The sequence below is a fragment of the Triplophysa rosa genome, linkage group LG18, assembly GCF_024868665.1.
Source record: "Triplophysa rosa linkage group LG18, Trosa_1v2, whole genome shotgun sequence".
Taxonomy (NCBI): Eukaryota; Metazoa; Chordata; class Actinopteri; order Cypriniformes; family Nemacheilidae; genus Triplophysa; species Triplophysa rosa.
Genome location: NC_079907.1, coordinates 21137282 through 21156528, shown reverse-complemented (window position 1 = coordinate 21156528; position 19247 = coordinate 21137282). Strand labels below are relative to the sequence as shown.

The window sequence follows — 19247 nt, the reverse complement described above, 5'->3', positions numbered from 1 at the left end:
GTTTAGCCGCAGCTCCATGCGTTAATAGTAACTTCCGGGAACTGTTGAGAGCCCATGAACCGCCATTGCTGTGGAAAAAACTGTTCCATTGGAGTCAACGGAGTTGACGCTACTCTCTCAATGGCTCTGGGGGTGACGAAAGCCCATGATTATTAACTTTTTAAGTATAATTTTATTATATCAAAAATAATTAACTGAACTCAAGGGATACATAAATGATTCAGAAGAACATTTAATCCGAAATGTATGTATTACGACGTCACGCTTTGGCACAACCCGGCCAGAGTTGCCTACGTCATCACGAGTAATATAACACACTAGAACAAATGAAGAGTTTGGTTCCAAAATGACATAACTCCGTTTTTATTTTTTTATGGTAATATCAAGCCATAATAACTCAAAAATACAGCTAACTAACACAACAAATCACAATAAAAACATGATAACATAATAAAAAACATGATTTTTGAAATTTAAAAAAGTCATCTCATTTCGGAGCCAAATTCTTCAAATGTATGTATACTCAATAAAGTCCAATGTAACTAGTCTTGCATTATACGTTTTTTGTTTGTTTGTTTTTACACAGACGTCCAGCTCGGGGAAGCGCTTTTGAGCGCATGCGCAGTTCAGTTTGAAGCCCTGTACAGGATGGCTGCGGATAGTAGTGTGCTGTTGGGTTTGGTAGAAGAATTCGTGTCGGGACAGGTTGACAGCAAAGCTACAGAGACCGCTGCAGGTAGCTTATGCTTGTGTCTCTCTCGTCTTCGCATTTTCTTGCCATTTTCGGCAGTGACTTCAGTATGGCTCTTTGTGGAGCTATTGTGAACGCCGCATGTGTGTGATGCTGTGTCTCTTTAGCGTGACATGAATGCGTGTAGGCTAACCGCGCGCCACATCCTTTATCGTACTCACTAACTGCTAAACATGCAGATCAAACCGATGCCAGAATTGCATCTTACTTCGATTTACTAGAGACCCAAATCAGCCGTTGTCATCATATCGATCCATTTATTTAAGACTTGTTTGCTTGCCTTGCTAGGCTGCTAGCAGTGTTTCAAAAATGTGAACCTGACAGTGGACTCCCGAGTGTTTTCCCCCTGCCCTGTTGTGACCTTGGTCTTTGGTGTTGGTCTCTAAGATTTTATATTTGTACTTTTTCTTTAAGGTGTCAAGGCTGGACAGTTTACAGTACTCCAGTTGGTTGAGGCATTGGGGTAAAGTTTGGTTTTCTTTCTTACGAGATCTGAGTCTGGTCTAGAGGAACAGAGAGTGTTCTTCTGTTGTAAGACTATTATTCAGAACCGTATTGAATAAAGATGATGTTCAATATTTTGGTGCACAGTGGCAATGGCTTTTGGCAGCAGTCAATATAAAAAAGTTGTTGTAAACCTACTTTACCATAATTTGAATTCATGTAGACTGAGCCTGACCAGCTCTCAGCCTCAGACCCGTGGCCGTGGAGTCCAGCTCCTGTCCCAGGTTCTATAAGAATGCTACAGCGGCTTGTCCGAGAGGGAGGGTAAGACCTCTCTGTTGTATAATATTTTGTGGTGGCGTGAATTATTTATTATGCAGAACTTTGGAATGTTCAGCTGCTTGAAATCGTTTTATTTGAATAATGATGAAGTAGTGTATTCAAAATGCAAAGTTCATTGTTTAGGCCTACACATCCTCATTCTCTTCTAAATTTACATTTTTCAAACACCGCTGCATTGACAAAATCTATCATACTGTTGAAGGAGAGCTTTTGTGTCATATATCACATGCACGTGTTGTTTGCAGTGGAGGTCCTGATAGCTTTCTATGAAAACAGACTGAAGGATCACTATGTCATCACACCACACGTTCTTCAGGGGCTTAAGGCTTTGGTAAGTCTCAGTACCTCTTGATTTAGAGCACGTGGACCTGATAGTAAAGCTTGCTCCTGCTGGAAATGGAAAACGTTAAATGTAGATCGTTTGTAGAGCATTGTGTTATCAACTCAATGGCCTTGATCTCAGGGAACACACCCATACTAAACATGTATAATGCACTGTTGATTAAAGCGCCTACCAAATGCATACATGTAAACGTCATTTGAATATTAGACGGAACACAGTCATGCTTTCTGGCAGCCTTAAAATTTGATTTCATTCGTAAACTTTTAAGTTAGTTAAGCTTGTGAACTTGACAATGTTTTGCACAGACAAAATGCTCAGTTCTGCCACCTGGATCGGCTGTGTCCATTTTACGTTCCATCTTCCAGGATGTTCACGTTCAGGTAAATAATACATTAGTAATGCTTGCTTAGACACAATTACTTAAAGGGATACTTGACCCAAAAATGAAAATTCTGCCATTTACTCACCTTCGAGTTGTTCCAAATCTGTATAAATTGATTTGTTCTGATGAACACAGAGAAAGGTATTTGGACGAATGCGTATAACCAGACAGATTTTTTCCCCCCCATTGACGACCGTAGTAGGAAAAAAGACTTTTCTTTTTTTTCTGTTGAACACAAAGGAAGACGTTTTGAAGAATGCACTTTTGACTACCATTTTATTTTTCCTACCATGGTAGTCAATGGGGGGCACAATCTGTTTGGTTATAAGCATTTTTCCAGATTTATTTCTCGGTGTTCATCAGAACTAAAAGATGTATACAGATTGGGAACAACTCGAAGGTGAGTAAATCATGACAACATTTTAATTTTTGGGTGAAGTATCACTTTACACTCGTCACACAGCTTGTGGTGGAGAGCTATGCTATTCATTTTCTAGTAGCCTAAATATTTTCAACAGGAATGCAATAAAACAAATGAAAAAAAGCTGTGCATTGAGAAACCTAAACCATATATAGGGACCAGCCTGTTATAGAAAATTGGGACAGTAAGCAACCACCTAAAAAAAACCTAGCAACCACATTAGTTCATACAAGTAGTAATGCTGTGATAACCACCCACAACACCCTAGCTTTGTCATTTTACACAGTGGTAGAAAACGTACATATCTCTGGGGTTAAGCTTTATTTGAAAGATTTATTTGCTGTTATATGACTTGTACATTTTTCTAACCTATTTCTTTACATCAGTCACTGATGTTGGCTGAGCGATCATGTGTGTACAACATCCTTATCAATCTAATGGAGTCCAGAGAGCAGGGTAAGCCTGTCAGATATGACATACCTAATTCTCACGCTAAAAGAACTGCCAAATGGTTGCCGAGGTGTTTAATTTAGAATAGTCTTCTTTCTCAGAACTCAAGGGTTTGGGGGCAGACTTTGTGTTTGGATTTGTGCAGTCGGTTGATGGAGAAAGAGATCCACGCAACCTCCTGCTGGCGTTCCAGGTGGCCAGAAACATCATTAACAAGGGTTATGATCTTGGTTAGTGAAGGTTTCCTATTACAAATATAGTAAAGATATCAATGTTAAAGGAATCGTCCACTTTCAACATACATTTTCTTGATGATTTACTCACCCCTGTTGTCATCCAAGATGTTTATGTATTTTTTTCTTTAGTCGAAAAGAAATGAAGGTTTTTGATGAAAAAATAAAAACGTATATGCTTTAGAAACACAAATGCTCGCCTTGCTCTGTTCTGCGATGCGCGTTCATGACTTCACGTAATACGTAACTACGTTATGAAAGGTCACGCTTGACGTAGGCGGAACTCAGTACTTTCGCCTACGTCAAGCGTTGACCTTTTCAATTACGTGAAGTCATGAACCAATCGCATGTTGTTATGGAGACGACACACTACTCGCTCATTGGTTAGCTTTGAAAAGGAGCTTGACGTAGAGCTGCAGAAAAAGACGCCGGCGCTGGCGTTTAAAAAAGCGTTCGGGACGTTTTTTGAAAACGCGGTTTCCTCCAAACCAATACTAATGTAAAACAGACGCTAGCAGCTTCAAAAAAGAAGTCCGGTCTGAACACGGCCTTAGGTGGTGTGAACCAGAAGTGGTTCCTGACCAGAGGTTGCGCTAGACTTTTTTATTATCCTTCATTTTGACAAACAGGCTCGTAAAAAATCCATCATAATTTATTATTACCCGTCACTATGGTGGTATATTTACTAATTACGTGGTAATTAGCATGTTCGTGACATCATCACGCTGCACTTGCGTTTTCTCTCGGAACTTGCTGTATTTTATTTTCATTTATGTATTCTTATATATATTTCTTTGTGTGTTTAATGCGCCTTTTTGTGTATGCGTGCACGCGACGTGGGGGTCTCTGACAGATCCATCTGCACCGTGGGTCTCCGCTGACCGCGCGTGCATTTTCCAAAACGGACCGGGCATTGTACGTAAGCTAATTAATGGGAAAAACGTCCCTTGGGGTAGTAGCCCTATGGAAGGCCTTCAGATTTTTCCGTCACTGGTAAAAAAAATCTGTCAATGACTGAGAATTTTCGGTTAACGCAACCTCTGTTCCTGACATATAGTAACCAGAAGGTCCAAGAAGCAACTTTTCATAATAGTTGTGTATTAGTTGTGTACTTGTATACTATTTCTTAGTTCCTATAAAAAAAGCTTTGTGCGAGACCTTTTTGGGTGAGCTACATTAATTATGTTTGATTAAATACGTAATTGTGAAAATGCTTTAATGGAGTTTTCAAAAGTCATTCATTGAGTGATTTAAGAATCTGTGTTTTTCTTAGGTAAATTCGTAGAGGAACTGTTTGAAGTGACATCCTGCTATTTTCCGATAGACTTTAGTCCTGTAAGTACTAATCTAATAACATGTCATCATTTGACCAGATGTTGTCCTTATTTCACCCTTAAGTTCAGTAAATTTCCTGAGGTCTATTTTCTGCTTTGACTTAGTGAGATTTTCTGGAACTATTCAGCATGTTTACATCCTAGTGCTAACTCACACATGCTCATGTTGACGTAGCCACAAGTTCTGAAAACTGCGTAATAATACAAAAACAAATGTGTGATATTGAAGATATTGAAGATATGAATAACTGGACTTCAAACTTTGTTTCTCTGTTTCTGGTCAGCCACCCAATGATCCTCATGGAATCACACACGAGGAGCTCGTTCTGTGTCTACGTGCTGTTCTCTCCGGGACGCCCCGGTTTTCTGAGGTAAGACACTTTCTCTGGAGTCTCCTTTTGGCATTATGCAAACGGCGAAACACGTCATACGCTGGAAATTGCATATGCGTATTCAAATAGTTCAGTGACCTTTTTGTGTTTTTGTTTGTGTTTTGCATCCTTTTACAGTTTCTGTTACCACTGATTATTGAGAAGCTGGATTCAGATGTTCAGAGTGCCAAAGTGGACTCCCTGCAGACGCTGGTACAGCTGCGATGCAGACCGTAGACTTTCTAGACCATGCAAATAAAGCTGTTGTTTGCTGTTTTGTTTGACAAATTGCTTGACCGAGAATAGAATTTAGAAAGCTGCTCTGGCTCAACAGGTCGGCTGAAAGATTTTTGTATTTTTTGCTACTAAAAATACAACCTGTCATTTGTTCTTTTTTGTTTTAGGCTGCCTGCGGTCAGACATATAGCCATAAAGAGTTGGCAGAATTCCTTCCTGGCCTTTGGAGCTCAATACGGAGGGAGGTAAAGTGAATGACACAGGAAGTGCCAGATGCTTTTCTCAATTTTGTTTACTCTGTACGCCATCTTTTGCTCACACTTTATCTGTAATTGACGTTTTGCATGCCTTAGGTTATGTACAAAAAGGAGACAAGCAGTGTATCACAGAATTAGACTAAACATATTCAACACAAATACATAATTCCTGGCCAGTGCATTCATTTTAAGTGTGTAGTGATGCTTACGTAATGTTCATTCTGCGTTACTGTGGCAGTAATAAATCTCAAATACTCAACTATTACTCCACTTTGACCCAGAAGAAAAAAAAACTTGAGTCATATCAACAGTTTACGCTAATACATTTCCTGCTATGGTGCCCATGTGGCAATTTTTCCTGTGAGGAATGAGTTTTGTTGTGTTTAAAAGCAACAGTGCTTAAAATTTGGGTCTGAAATTTGCTTAGCTAGGACCACCCATGTTAATCTCGAACATACAGTTACAGTATGTTTTTGTCCTTATCAAAAAACAGTCAGTAAATACAATTTTGTCTAATTACACACTAAATCAGCAGTCTGGTTTAAGATGATGCCTCTGTTTTTTAAATCTTTTTACAGATCCATTAAAAATGACTCGTTGTTTGAACAACAAATCTCTTGTTTGCACAACACTGGTTGGGCTGTTAATTGAAAAATAGTAACGGAAACATTGTCTTAGCATATCTATATAGTGTTATGTCTGCACCAGTGGAACATCTGATTTTCAGATGTTAAAGGACTCGTGTGTCATTTTTTTGGAGGATCTATTTACCTCACCGCTAGATGCTGCTAAATTTCATACACTGGATCAATAGGGTAATACTACTTTGCTATTTTTCACAATCTCACAATTCTCACAATTAAAAACTACACTCGATGCAATAGCATCACAATATTCAAAGAACAGGATTTTTTCCAAAACATTACAATTTTCAATAAAATTTGTGTTGTACATTCAACTCATTATTGTTAAAGTTGACAACATTCAAGGTTTAATGACCCTTTTTGTATGTCAATTAACCCTTTGATGCACAAGCTATTGAAACCCCTTGTAATGCAAAACGTGGGTCTAAAATGACCCGTATTCATTTTTTATGTTTTGTCATGCATGGTTGGGTTTTTTTGTTTCATTTTTTGAAATTAAATTATTTCAGCTTTTTTTATTCCATGATCTATGAAATACATGATTCATGAATATTATGAACATTTGTATTTTAATTGTTTCTACATAAAGTTTACACACACATGACCAAAATGACCCATCAACACAACAATGATAAAACAAAAAAAAGAAGACAACGTTTTGTTAAAATATGTTTTATAATATGTAAGTTATTTAGACCAACACATTTGACACTTGAAATATATTTATTTGCCACTTTTTCACACTTAACATATCATAACTGCTAACACTAAATGTGTCATTCACAATTTCTTATTCTGTGACTTATTTACACTGTGATGTTTTTTACATTTTTAGCCTTTTTTTATAAGAAAAGTTCTATCTACGAAGTCAAATGAAATGCTAAATCTTTTAATCTCCATATCACAAAACTGCACAGAATGCAGATAGAACCTTATCATTCAGAGGTGGCAAAAATTGGTTCTTCAAAATCAAGAACTTTGATAATCAAGAATGTCAGGTCATTTTGTGCATCAAAATGGACTGAAAACACTTGACTTTTAAGAAGTTTTTTTTTAAGGACTTTTAAGAAAGCTAAACCTTAGGAGAGAAGTTCTTAAAGCAGTTAGAGGTCATGTGTTGGCAGCTCAACCAATAGAATTTTTGTTTCACAATATACTGTATTTTTACACCCCTTTATTCGACTTAGTGAAAGTGATAGTTCACCCAAAAATGAGTAAGAAAAATTAAATGGTAGTCAAAGGTGCCCCAGAACTGTCTGTGTTCCTAAATTCTTCAAAATATCTCACTTTGTGTTCAACATAACAACAAAATATACAATGTTTGTTCCTTCTATGGTAGTGGATGATGTCACAGAACTGAAAATTGCTAACATTCTTACAAATATTGTTCTTTGTGTTTAACAGAACAAAGACATTTATATAGGTTTGAAACAACCCGATGGTGATTAAATGATGACAGAATTTTTATTTTTGGGTGAACTGTCCCTTTAAGGTATTATTAAAACCTATTAGTTATTAGTACCAAAAAAATGTCTGTCATCATTTATTTAGCCTCATGATGTTGAAAACCTGTATGACCTTTTTTTCTGTGGGACACAAAAGAAGATATATGTCTCAGTGGTTTTGTATGTCAATGAGGGACAGTGTTGTTTGGTTGCCATTTTTGTTTGGTTGATCTTATTGTTAGTTAAATCCAGCAAATTTAAGCTGTTTTTGCTTAAAGTTTTATTTTTAAAGTACAATAACCTCCTATATGTCAAAAGATCAAATAAACAAAAGTATGCATTTCACAACGTGTGATCCCTTTAATGGAACCAGTATCATAAAAATCATATGGTTCCAGTTTTTACAAAAATTGGAAAAGAACGAGTCGGAATAAGATTCCGATTAGCCCTAACAGTCTGTTTGATCTTTGATTTTTATCTTGTTTAGGTGTTCCAGACAGCCAGTGAGAGGGTGGAATCAGCCGGCCTATCCGCTCTCGGCACAATCACTTCCTGTCTTTCTCGTTCCGTGCTCGATTCAGACGAGGAGGATGCTCTGCAGGTCTTTCTGAACCTCGTACTTAAAGGTACAAAGGTGTTATATTGTTATTTAATGGAAGTTGGTTTCATTTAACCACCATCTAATCGCCAAGTAGTGTAGTTTATGTAGATTATATGCAAGAATGATTAACAGCAGGGAATCCTCCAGCCAAAAAACGAAATGAATTATGAATGGGCACATTTTTCCACAAGTATTACTTTTCGCCTAATAATGATTTGAACAGAAGCTATGGGAGTGACTGATCGGGCTCATAACTACAGTCATATATCCATGCTGCCCGGGCTTGTTTAATCCGTCACACCTGTTGTATGTCTCATCTTCTCAGACTGTCAGCACCATCTCTGTGAGCCAGACCTGAAACTTGTGTGGCCCAGTGCCAAACTCTTGCAGGCCGCCAATGGGGCCTCATACAGAGCGAGTCTGATAGTGACCTCGGCCGTCATACCTGCCCTCCTGGAGCAGTATAACAACAGGACAGAGGTAAACACTGCCGATACAAAACTGATTTCGAAGGATTGTTCTCTAAAAAATCCTTACCCTTCCAATCCTGTCCAAAAAATGGAGATTGGGGCTGTCATGCTTTGAAATTGACAAAACGTTTTGTTAAAAGCTGCAATATGCTATTTTTTTTCGCGGCATCTTCATCTTTTTTTGAAACGAACATTTTCTTTATGTGGCTTGAAGTCAAGTCATACTGACAGGCCTCATTCATGAAACACGAGCAGAACAAATTTTTGTGTAAATCGTTCGTAGTACAGTCGTTCTGATGTTAATATTCGGATTCATAAAAATGTTCCCATTTTCAAAATGTTAGTTGGTACGAAAAAAAATTACACCTGCATGCTACCACGTGTAAATGGTGCGTAAAACATCAAATGTTTTGTGTTCTATTTGACAAACTGATTACACTGCACTTTAATGCACTGTGTATCTTAATGATATTTCACAAGTTTTTTTTTTCGTTTTTTACTCTTTAACTTTGGGTAAAACGCAGACCTCGTCACTGTCCCTTTTAACACAGCTGTCCAATCACAGTGAAGGAGAGGCGGGACAAACAGTACATTGACCAACCATCACACTTGTACAAACAACAATGGAGAAGTTAACATTGCTGGTTATTGCATTTTTATATTCATTAATCATCTTCAAAATAAGATACTCGTAACATGTTACTGCCGCGGATATTCCTAACCATAGCAACCAACGTGTCTTTGGAAAAACGCGCAGTGCATCCAAAGTGCTCTCAAGCGCCACCAGCTGGTTATTTTCAGAAGAGCACCAGGCATTATTTCAGCTGGCTTAAAACGCTTTGGTGGACACACGTTAATTTATTAATTTATTGTTAGGCATATAGCTAGGGATGTAACGATTCACTCAGCTCACGATGCGATGCGAGTCACGATTCTGATCTCACGATGCGATTTATTCACGATTTATCTTTAAAAAATGAGTTGAAACAAATTAGAAATGAACAACTTCCCTTGCATTATTTCTTAAATGCTTCACGTTTCTTTGTATAATAAAATAATGTTTTATTTCAAATAACAAAACTAAACTGCAATTTTATAACAAATTAATAATAGAAAAAGTCTCTTTAATATAAACAAACTAATACTGTCTGTGCTTTTCTTGGATTTTTTTGCATTTAAGAAATATCAGCATCCACGTTTAGGTTTGCAGTGAAAATAGCGGCCCCTGCTGTTCAAAAAATGTATTGCGATTCAGTCACTCATTTGTTTGAATCGTCACTCATTATAACCGATTTTCAACCGGCTCACGGTGAATCGTTACATCCCTACATATAGCCTATTAGTCTTTTATGCATTTATGCAATGTAACGTGCCAAACTTGAGAATGGAATCCAGAGGATTCCACAGAATTCCTGTAGATACGTAATTTGCGTAGCTGGAATTCATAGGCGGGGATTATGCTAATTGTGAATGAGCGTGCATGCACGCCTTATTTACGAATGATTGGAATTCATTAACATACACACGTTTTACTATGAAATCTGACGTTTACAAAGTATTTATGAATCCAGAGGAGAGTTTTCGCGAAGGTCCGTTTTACGCGCAAATCACTCATATTTACGAATGTTTCATGAATGAGACACACTACTTGTAAATGCTTAAATTATGACTATTTACTATTTTCTCAGTTTTGAACACTGATATTTTTGTGCTTGTTTCTTTTTAACTTTTTCCCCGCCATTGACGAGTTATCTCGGCATTTAAAAATCAACGGTTCCCTGCCAAAGACGAGTTATTACGGCAATCGGTGTTTGTACTGTTGTACAGCAGGTGGCGCCGTTACACACCTTTGGAAAAAGTACAGAATCTCTGAATCTAGAACGTATATATTGTGTCTGTTTTTGGGTAAATATTTTTAAGTTTAATCAAATTGATGCATTTTTGGAAGAAACCTACCTACATCTAAGAGGTGATAAAAAAACGAACAAATGAAGATAGAAGAATACGGTTTCTTCTGTTTAAAAGCTGAGACTCTGTTCTTTCATTTGGTATATTGTTTGTATTGTTTTTAAAAAGGCTGGCGGGGAAAGAGTTAATCAAAAGTTACAATTTGCACAATGTCCACAGTCCCTGTTTTGGACTTTTATTTTTAGTTGAACTGTTCTTCTAAGAACCTATAGACCACTTTGGATGATGTAATCAAGGCTTGTTTAATGTTTGTCCAGAAAAACTTCCTGTTTCACTACACAAACGTTTGAACAAAATACAACCAACAGAATTTTTCTAACCAATTTAAAATGTTAAATAAATATCTTAATTATATATGTTATTAGGGTTCAAGCCCCGAAGTTAGCTGTACTGCTAATATCTTGTTCACCTTTTACAACAGCGCAATTTCCTTGTGTTTTTAGTGATCTTACCTGTGATTTTTAAGTCTGATTTTCAAAAACTCATGATCAGACATGAATACTAGGTTTTCCCTTTGACCCCGTAATTGCTGCTTGCAGCTATATTTGTATAAAGTGTTTACAATTTTGCAAAGTGGTCTACAGAAATCAAACATTATATGCTGGTTGTTCTACATAAATCAATGTTTTCTGCATATATAATAAAGTTTTATACTTTGACTCTGTGCTTTGTTTAAATGTTTTTACAAAAAGTCCTGTATAATATTGTTTTGTCATCTTTATATAGTGTGCCCAACGGCGCACCCTTCTGGAGGTTATACAGGGTTTCGTTCTGCCCACCCCGCTGAGCCGGCCTGCAGAGGGAGGTGAGAAAACAACACGCTCAAACTTCTGCCAAGTTAAAACACATTTACCCCCTCAGACTGGTAGTGAGTCAGTACAGTTTGGGCTCATGTCTAATCCTGTATAATCTGCTCGAACAGTATGCCACTACAAGTTTCATTTTAAAGTATGTATAAGTAATATGCTGCGTTTCTTTCTCTTTCTGGGAATGCAGAGGAGAGTGTTTTGGTGCCGTTTCAACAGTCTTTGGGTAGCGTGGTGTTCTCTGCACTGGTGGAGTCTAGCACTGGTCTTCAGGTCACAGCCACACGTGTGCTTGCTGCACTGGGACAGCAGCCTGGTGAGAGGATACACAACAAAACCACAACATGCAATATTGTTTCCACTGACATGCATTCTCTACATCAGTGGTTCTCAAACTTTTTCATTGTAAGGCCCCCTTTGTGTAGAGTGCATCGCTTTGCGGCCCCCCAAATAAAGACTTATAATCTTAAATTTAATATTTTTATTTAAACAAAAACATATTCGGTTATACAATGCTGAAACATCAATTCTTTTGTCTGGTGGTCTTATTTTTCTGATGTTTGATTGCATAAAATCTATGATCAATTTCTATATTTCATAAAATGCCACATTATCTGTGGCCCCCTGGATCCATCTCGGGCCCCCCCAGGGGCCACCGCCCCCAGTTTGAGAACTACTGCTCTACATGCAGCCACCCTGTTTCTATTATCTTCTATTATATGGGCTGTTTATATATGTATGTATAGTACAGCCCACAATACAATGTGACCATTGTAAAACACTCCACGCTGAAATGTACCACACAAACTGTTTCGAAAAAATGACTCCAATAAACATATCCATCTTATATCTATATCCATGTTATCCATGATTAGGGAAGCCAGGTTGCTGAATAACAAATAGCCGTTGAAAGTCATGTTCTCGTGGTTGTGATGTCACTCTTGTTTTGCTCCTCACAGGCTTGTTCACACCGCCAGACGTTGAGAAAGCTGTTGATCATTTGACCAGACTCAGTCTAGAAGAAGAGGATAGTCAATTGAGGTAGTTATCACCCAGAAATGATCACGGAAGAGGATATCTTCGACATTTGGCCCACACTGATATTTCCGTCCGTCTCACAGTTTGGCAGTGGTGGAGTGTTCAGGCTCTCTGGCTCATCTACATCCCAAAGCTTTCATCTCTAGGATGATTCCTCGGTTGAAGGAAGAGATCTTCTCAGGTGGGGTTCTCCCATTATGTCTTAGTATTGAAAGCTCAATAGCTAATCCCCTCGGTGCACACTTAAGCTTCAAGAATGACTTCTTGCAGATCCGGCGACTGTCAGTGATGGCTTGTCTCAGTCTAATGGAGCTGTGCGTCAGCGATGCGTGATGGCGTTAGCATCCGTGTCGTCTCAAGCTAGCGTGGTGACCGAGAGCGCCCCCGTGCTGCTGCAGGTTGTGGCTTCAGCCCATGCAGGTATACGTTCATTCATTCGTTTCTTATTCATTTTCTTTTATGCATTTATAGTCAACATTTTTAAATAAATGTTTTCAGTCGTGTCTCGCTAAAATGCACAATAGAATCGACGTGAATCAATTATACTAAGATGAATTTATTGCGTAGTATAAACGTATTTTTTATATAATAATGCATAATGTATTGATATAATGATGAAAGTATTGTTCATCTTTTAGGTAGCTGCGGTTTCTCTGTGGAGGAAGTGATCTCTGTATGCATCAGTTTGGAGAAGATTGCACAACACACACCTGACACGGAGGAGATTGGTCAGTTCTTCCATGACATCATCATTCCTCGACTCTTCGGATTGGCTCTGAAGGCAGTTCTGCAGAGTAGGGACTCTGATTTGACCATTGTGTTTCTGACGGATACACGTGCTTGTAGTTGTTTGGCAGCGCTATTTTTGTTTCAACAGGTCACAGTAGTCCACTGACAGATGAAGCCGTTTTGTCTGCAATAGTTCCTGTCATAAGCACAGCCTGTGCTGGATTAAAAGCAGAGTCAGTAAAAAAATCACACCCCAATACATTTAAAAAAGAGAATTGTGTCATTTCTGTGCTTCTAGTGGCATTGGATTCTGTTGAAGCTAAGTAAACAATGAGTTACATAACCTGCCCAAAGTGTAAACAGTGGCTCTGTGGCACTATCAAAACATTTCTGTGAGTTTGAGCAACTTCTGGCTCAACCAATGGTGTGAATTTAACCAGCGACATAGTGATAGAAGGGAAAAGAACCCCTCTGTTTGGAATAACAACTTGGAGCATGTTATCTTTTTGCAGTTCTATTTGGTGACACTAAAAACACAGAGATTACACCTCGTGGCTAACTTCATTTTTGGACTTTCCGAACACATACTTTGACGTGCACAAAACGTCTATATTCAAACACGAACCGTTCTGATGTTTTCTAGATTAGCATCCCACATGGCTGCACAGGCTGTACGTCTTTTCCTGAATGGAGATGTGTCCTTCCTGCCAGAGAATGACTTTCCCTCCCAAATCCAGCTGCTGCAGGTATGAGGATTAAAAAGATCCCAGACTTGTGTGTATTAATACGTTATACGTTAAAGTACATCATTAGAAGCACATCAAATATTGTCATTACTTCAAAAAAACACTTGTAACACTCGTTTTAACCTACAAAGGCCATTGTTTTTCAACGATGGGTTGCACGCACAGGTGAACAGAACTGAAAAATGATCTTCCTCTCCTCTTTGCCCCGCCTCTCTGAAACGCGCAGATTTTTTACGAAGCTCATCGCTCTTAAAAGCGAGGTGTGCTATGATTGGCCAGTTAACCAGCGTGTAGTGATTGGTCGAATTCTGCAAGCGGAAATGTAACGCCTCTTACCATATTTGGAACATCAGGTTCCAAAGCAATTGTGCTGACAGGTACGCCCACCTTACTTGCGAACACATTTGGGCGGTCTTGGCCAAATCATACCACTCATACAACTGATTTGTGGGGGTGTGGTTACACGAGGCGTCTCGGGCAGGTCTGGGTGAGCATTCGCTTTTAGATAGAATGTTCCGACACTTTCATTTTTGCAATTTTACGTGTCTAATACATGCATGGGCACCATGCCACAGAAAAACATGTATTCGCACCATATGACCCCTTTAAACATTGTGTTGGCAAAGTGGACAAGCACTTTTGGTTAGATATTTTGGTAGATTGGTTAGATATTTGCAAAAACTCAGTGACAAACATAAATGGTGGTTAATAATAATGATTTATGGCAAAAAATTCAAGTCGCAAAATATGGAGATAAGAGGTTTCAGAAGGACAGCAGTGATGTACAAGAGACATTTAGCTATTATGAAATGCGTTTTGTTCATGTAAAATGTCATTTTTTGGACTTGTCAACTGGCTTTCACTTTGTCATAGAAGCAGTGCCGATTGATGCAGACTGGTGTCAAGGGCACATACAGCCACCTACTGTCCGTGTTCATTTCTATAGCTCATCCTCCGTTTGATGTCCGTCCGACTTTACTGACATATTTGAATCTACTGACAGGAAACGTTTAAAGTTCACCCAAAAAAATGAAAATTCTGTCATCATTTACTCACCCTCGTCATTTCAAACATGTATGACTTTCTTCCGCAGAACACAAAAAAGCGATATTTTGAAGAATGTTGTAAACTGGCACCCATTCACTTGCTTTGGTTTTGTGTCCATACAATAGAAGTGAATGGGTGCCGCTGCCGTTCTTCCAAATATCTTCTTTTGTGTCCTGCAGAAAAAAAGAAAGTCTGGGTAAACAATCACATTAAGAGAACAGGTTTTATTTCACATTTATATAGCCAACGCCAGTGTTAAGTAGCTCACAGACCTGGCTTTATCACTCCAGATGAACTCGATTCTAGAAAACCGTGTCTAATTCGTCTGGGAGGTTTTAAGACTTCTCGAGCAATTGTCGGTCTAGCCGCTCAGGTCATTAATATGCAGGTTGTCCCATCTTTCAGCATCTGTGGGTGAAGAAAAATGAGTAACTGTGTGTGTTTTTCCACAGAGTCATGCAGAATCCAGAGGTCCGTCTCAGCTGGTGTGTCTTCTGATGGCCTGCGTGTGCTCTTTTCCACGCAATGTGAGCTATGTTTGATCTGAAATGAGTTTCTGTGAGAAGCTTAAAAAGAAATGAATGAATCAAGCATTTATGTAGCGCTTTGTTGTGTATTGCCGTTCACCTGAATCATATGAGGGGGGTTCCTCAAACGCCACCAGTGAAAGAAAATACAATATTAGGTTTGATATTACACCAAAGTTCAATTTTTTCCCACAACAAAATGTGAAAAGCGCTATAAGAGAAACTGGAATGAAATCAAGTATATGACCGTAATCAGTAAATATTGTTTGTAATAAAAGTACATATTTATTATGCTGTGCATGCACATTTGAGATGAATTTTTACAAAGACATTTTTATCCAATCAGGTGGACATTCCTGAGATTGACAGGCTTCTTGTCCAGTTGGAAGAGCTGAGCTGTACATGTCCGCACGTGTTCGCCTACACGTTTGCTGCTAAATGTTTCGCTGGCTTGGTCAACAAGAGGCCGGCAGGTACACGGACAATGATATTATCTTCTTTCCATATCCCACGGCCTACATTTAGTGCTGCATTACCTAATGGAAGGCTTTTTTAAATCAATCTGCGTCATTGGAAATAATGAGTTATTCGAGCCGTGGAGTTTATTTACCTGATCTGCGTAGCGATTTGTACGAGTGAAATCGTGTTTGTGTGTTCAGGTAAAGCTTTAGACGCTGTGCTGGAGAGAGTGTTAAAGAGGATCAGCGTCGAGTTTGAGAACGTTTCCTCCACACAACGAACGCAAGCCTTCACATTACTACTATGGGTAAGGACACGAGCACGTCCAACGCAGTCTAGTGAGCAGAATATCACGGAGACTTGGGGGTGGGCTCTTTGGTTAGCGAGTAGGCACGTAGCAACGATTTAGAATGCAATAAAACCAACCAGAACACCGCAGACACATGATCAATTGTAAGTTTATTATTGATTGAGAAGGCTGCCAGTAGAACACCAAGCGCACAGTTTTCAGCCAATATCAATAATGTTGTGCATTATTTTATAGGTAAGACGAAATACATTTTCTGGTTGATTTGAACTCCAAATAACATTTTTGGTTAATGCCCTAAAACATACGTTTGATATGAATGCGTATATTTTTTTGCCCAGGTGGCTAAGGCCCTACTCTTACGATACCATCCACTATCAACAGTCCTGACAGACAAGGTGAAAGATTTCTGTTTCCTGCTCACATTATTCTTAACCCTCATTTTCACGGGGTTCACGTTAGGATGATCTGTTTCTCATTTGTTCTCAGCTCTTCGCTTCGTTGAGTGACCCAGAATTAGGGTCTAAGGTGGCCGACGGTTTCCGTGTTCTCATGAGCGACTCGCCAGACGTACTCAATCGCAACTGTCATGCCGACGTGCGCATTATGTACCGACAACGGTTTTTTGCGGAAAACTCCACCAAACTGGTTCAAGGCTTCAACTCGGCTGAGCAGGGTACCGCTGGATCACCACTTCCTGTTTTATCTATCGGTGAACTAGATAAACTGCTTGCTACGTTCCTTTACCGGAGCAATATCTAAAATGCGTTCTTTTGTTCGACAGAAAAGAAGTCTTGTTATTTAAAAGCCCTGTCTCACATTGTCAATAACCTTCCAAGACAAGTTCAGCTCGCAGAGCTCCCGGCGGTGAGTGCCTACGAGTAATCAGTCATAGAACCATAGGTGCCACTAGTTCAAAGTGTTGAATCCGTTTTCTGTGCTGTTCTGAGAACAGTTGCTGCCACTTCTGCTAGAGGCGTTGTCGTGTCCGGATCAGGGGGTGCAGTTGTCTACACTGTCCTGTTTGCAGCCAGTTTTGTTGGAACCCCCGGCGGCCCTCAACAACCAGCTGGAGGCTTTATTTACCCGCCTGCTGGCCCTCACCACCAGCCCTGCTATGGTACTGCACCTCATGTGCTCTGAAAAATGCCATTTTTTATAAAAGCAGCATTTGACCTAGTGGTTCATTCTTATGCTCTGCTCCACAGAACGTGAAAATTGCGTCCCTCCGATGTGTCCATGCTCTGTCCCACTTGCCTGAACATATGGTAAAAATGCATTTATCGACTTAAATATTTGACTGAATATTGCCTTTAACTGTCGAATAGAGGCGAATAACGAGTTACTTTTATCAGTAGTGACCGCTACTTTGATCATTTCTTTCTTAACCTTGTTTTGTGCACAGGGGCATTGTGATGTTGGACTAGAAAAGGGCCCTGCCCAAACTGTCGCTTTAAAATTAGAAGCACACAATTCTTTTGAACATATACATTACGATTTGTGCACACAGAAATGACTGAAGTAGTCCAACTTTTGTCCGTGCGCAGTATATCTTGCAGCTTAAAGTTTACCACCTGTTTCAGGTCTTGCCGTTTCGTGCTCGAGTGCTAAAAGCTCTTGCTCTTCCACTGGATGACATTAAGAGGCTGGTCAGAAAGGAGGCCGTGTCTGCCAGGGGAGAATGGTAATAGCCATCTATTTATGTTTTTAAGGTCCCGTGTGTTCTAACATCATCTAATATCTGCTTTCTTCTTCACAGGTTTTTGCTTGGTAGTCCTGGTGGAAGATAAACTTCTGCTATCCACTGTGGATTAAACATCATGGATGGTCCTTTGGACATAATACCATTCACAGCCTTGGATTTTACTTGCCCACAGCCTTTTTATAGTATCCTTTCTACTTTAAAGTGCACAGCGTTTGGCCTGCCTGGGCATAGCAATGGCTAAACAAACTCTAGGCAGCCAGAGATGAACCCAAAATGATGCAGTAAGCAGACTGATTCTTCAGTCAGGCCTTGAAAAAGTGATGCTGGACCTTACAAAGGAAATTTGATACACGAGTTACCAGCAGCAAGATCTTACATGACGCATCTGATTCTACTGACCGGTTTCTTTGTACACACCACCTCAGATTCAAAGTTGATCAATGCTGTGTTACAGTTTTGGGAAGGGCGGGTGGAACAAAATGTAGTTTGGTGAAGGATGCAAGGATCAGTGAATGTGTGTTAATATGTCAGTATTTTAAGATGTGTTCTATTAGCCAAAAAGTTGGTTGTCATTATTCATTTTCAAAAGACTAACCTATAGGTCTAAATGACAAAACTCGATGCCAAGCATCTAAAACAATATTTTAATGTCAAACTTGTCAATAAAACTTTTTTGTAAAGGTGTGTGAAGGAATTTTGTTATTCAAATGGGTTGCTTCAAATAAAAAATGCAAGGCAGAAGTGGATTTACGTCAAACGTGGTTTATGTTGAAAAGAATATATATAAATTGTGGTAAGGGCGAGTACCTGTACTGCACCTGTTATGTTGTATTGCTGTATTATATCTGATCTGTTCGCTTTCACGTGCTGTCTTTGTAGTCTTAATGAACCTCAGTACTCGAATTGTTAAAACGTACTTTAGGTAGTTAACCAGTATGGCTGATATGAAAGAAGTCTGTGAGACCACACTGACAATATCTTTCCATTTAAACCTGGATGTAAAATTGAATGATATCAAAAATGTAATAAAAATGTATAAGCAAAAACTGATTTTTATGATTTCATATAAGCATAAGATGCTCTTTGGAATCATCCTGGTATAACATGAACCTTCAAGTTTCACAATGATAATTCAGAATGAGGACAAAGGTGCAAAATAAAACCATTTCATTATAGTGGTCCAGGGCAGT

General features: G+C 39.0%; 1 protein-coding gene and 1 long non-coding RNA gene across 2 annotated transcripts; one reads left to right on the top strand and one right to left on the bottom strand.

The window, feature by feature from the left end:
- The first annotated feature begins 611 nt into the window (after window positions 1-611).
- On the top strand, window positions 612-18226 carry mms19 (MMS19 homolog, cytosolic iron-sulfur assembly component). Its single transcript, XM_057358342.1, has 31 exons — window positions 612-736; window positions 1166-1214; window positions 1419-1519; window positions 1783-1868; window positions 2186-2260; window positions 3070-3139; window positions 3235-3363; window positions 4640-4701; window positions 4985-5071; window positions 5210-5284; window positions 5476-5553; window positions 8142-8280; window positions 8581-8735; window positions 11420-11498; window positions 11690-11815; window positions 12459-12540; window positions 12621-12718; window positions 12808-12957; window positions 13176-13331; window positions 13415-13499; window positions 13910-14012; window positions 15512-15586; window positions 15933-16059; window positions 16246-16352; window positions 16694-16750; window positions 16842-17028; window positions 17137-17219; window positions 17308-17472; window positions 17561-17620; window positions 17936-18036; window positions 18112-18226. Exons 6-31 carry the CDS (start codon window positions 3076-3078, stop codon window positions 18140-18142), a joined length of 2661 nt encoding a protein of 886 aa, XP_057214325.1. The 5' UTR covers window positions 612-736; window positions 1166-1214; window positions 1419-1519; window positions 1783-1868; window positions 2186-2260; window positions 3070-3075; the 3' UTR covers window positions 18143-18226.
- On the bottom strand, window positions 13365-15505 carry LOC130569014 (uncharacterized). Its single transcript, XR_008964774.1, has 4 exons — window positions 15332-15505; window positions 15069-15232; window positions 13892-14006; window positions 13365-13478 (listed from the first exon to the last, which is right to left on the bottom strand). It is a non-coding gene; the product is annotated as an uncharacterized LOC130569014 (long non-coding RNA).
- Window positions 18227-19247: the final 1021 nt, after the last annotated feature.

Excerpts from the sequence above, each read along its gene's own strand:
- mms19 (XM_057358342.1), top strand. The coding sequence starts at position 3,076 with ATGTTGGCTGAGCGATCATGTGTGTACAACATCCTTATCAATCTAATG. Across the intron at positions 12,541-12,620 it reads GAAGAGGATAGTCAATTGAG|TTTGGCAGTGGTGGAGTGTT; the intron begins GTAGTTATCACC and ends TCCGTCTCACAG. Across the intron at positions 16,751-16,841 it reads CAACAGTCCTGACAGACAAG|CTCTTCGCTTCGTTGAGTGA; the intron begins GTGAAAGATTTC and ends ATTTGTTCTCAG.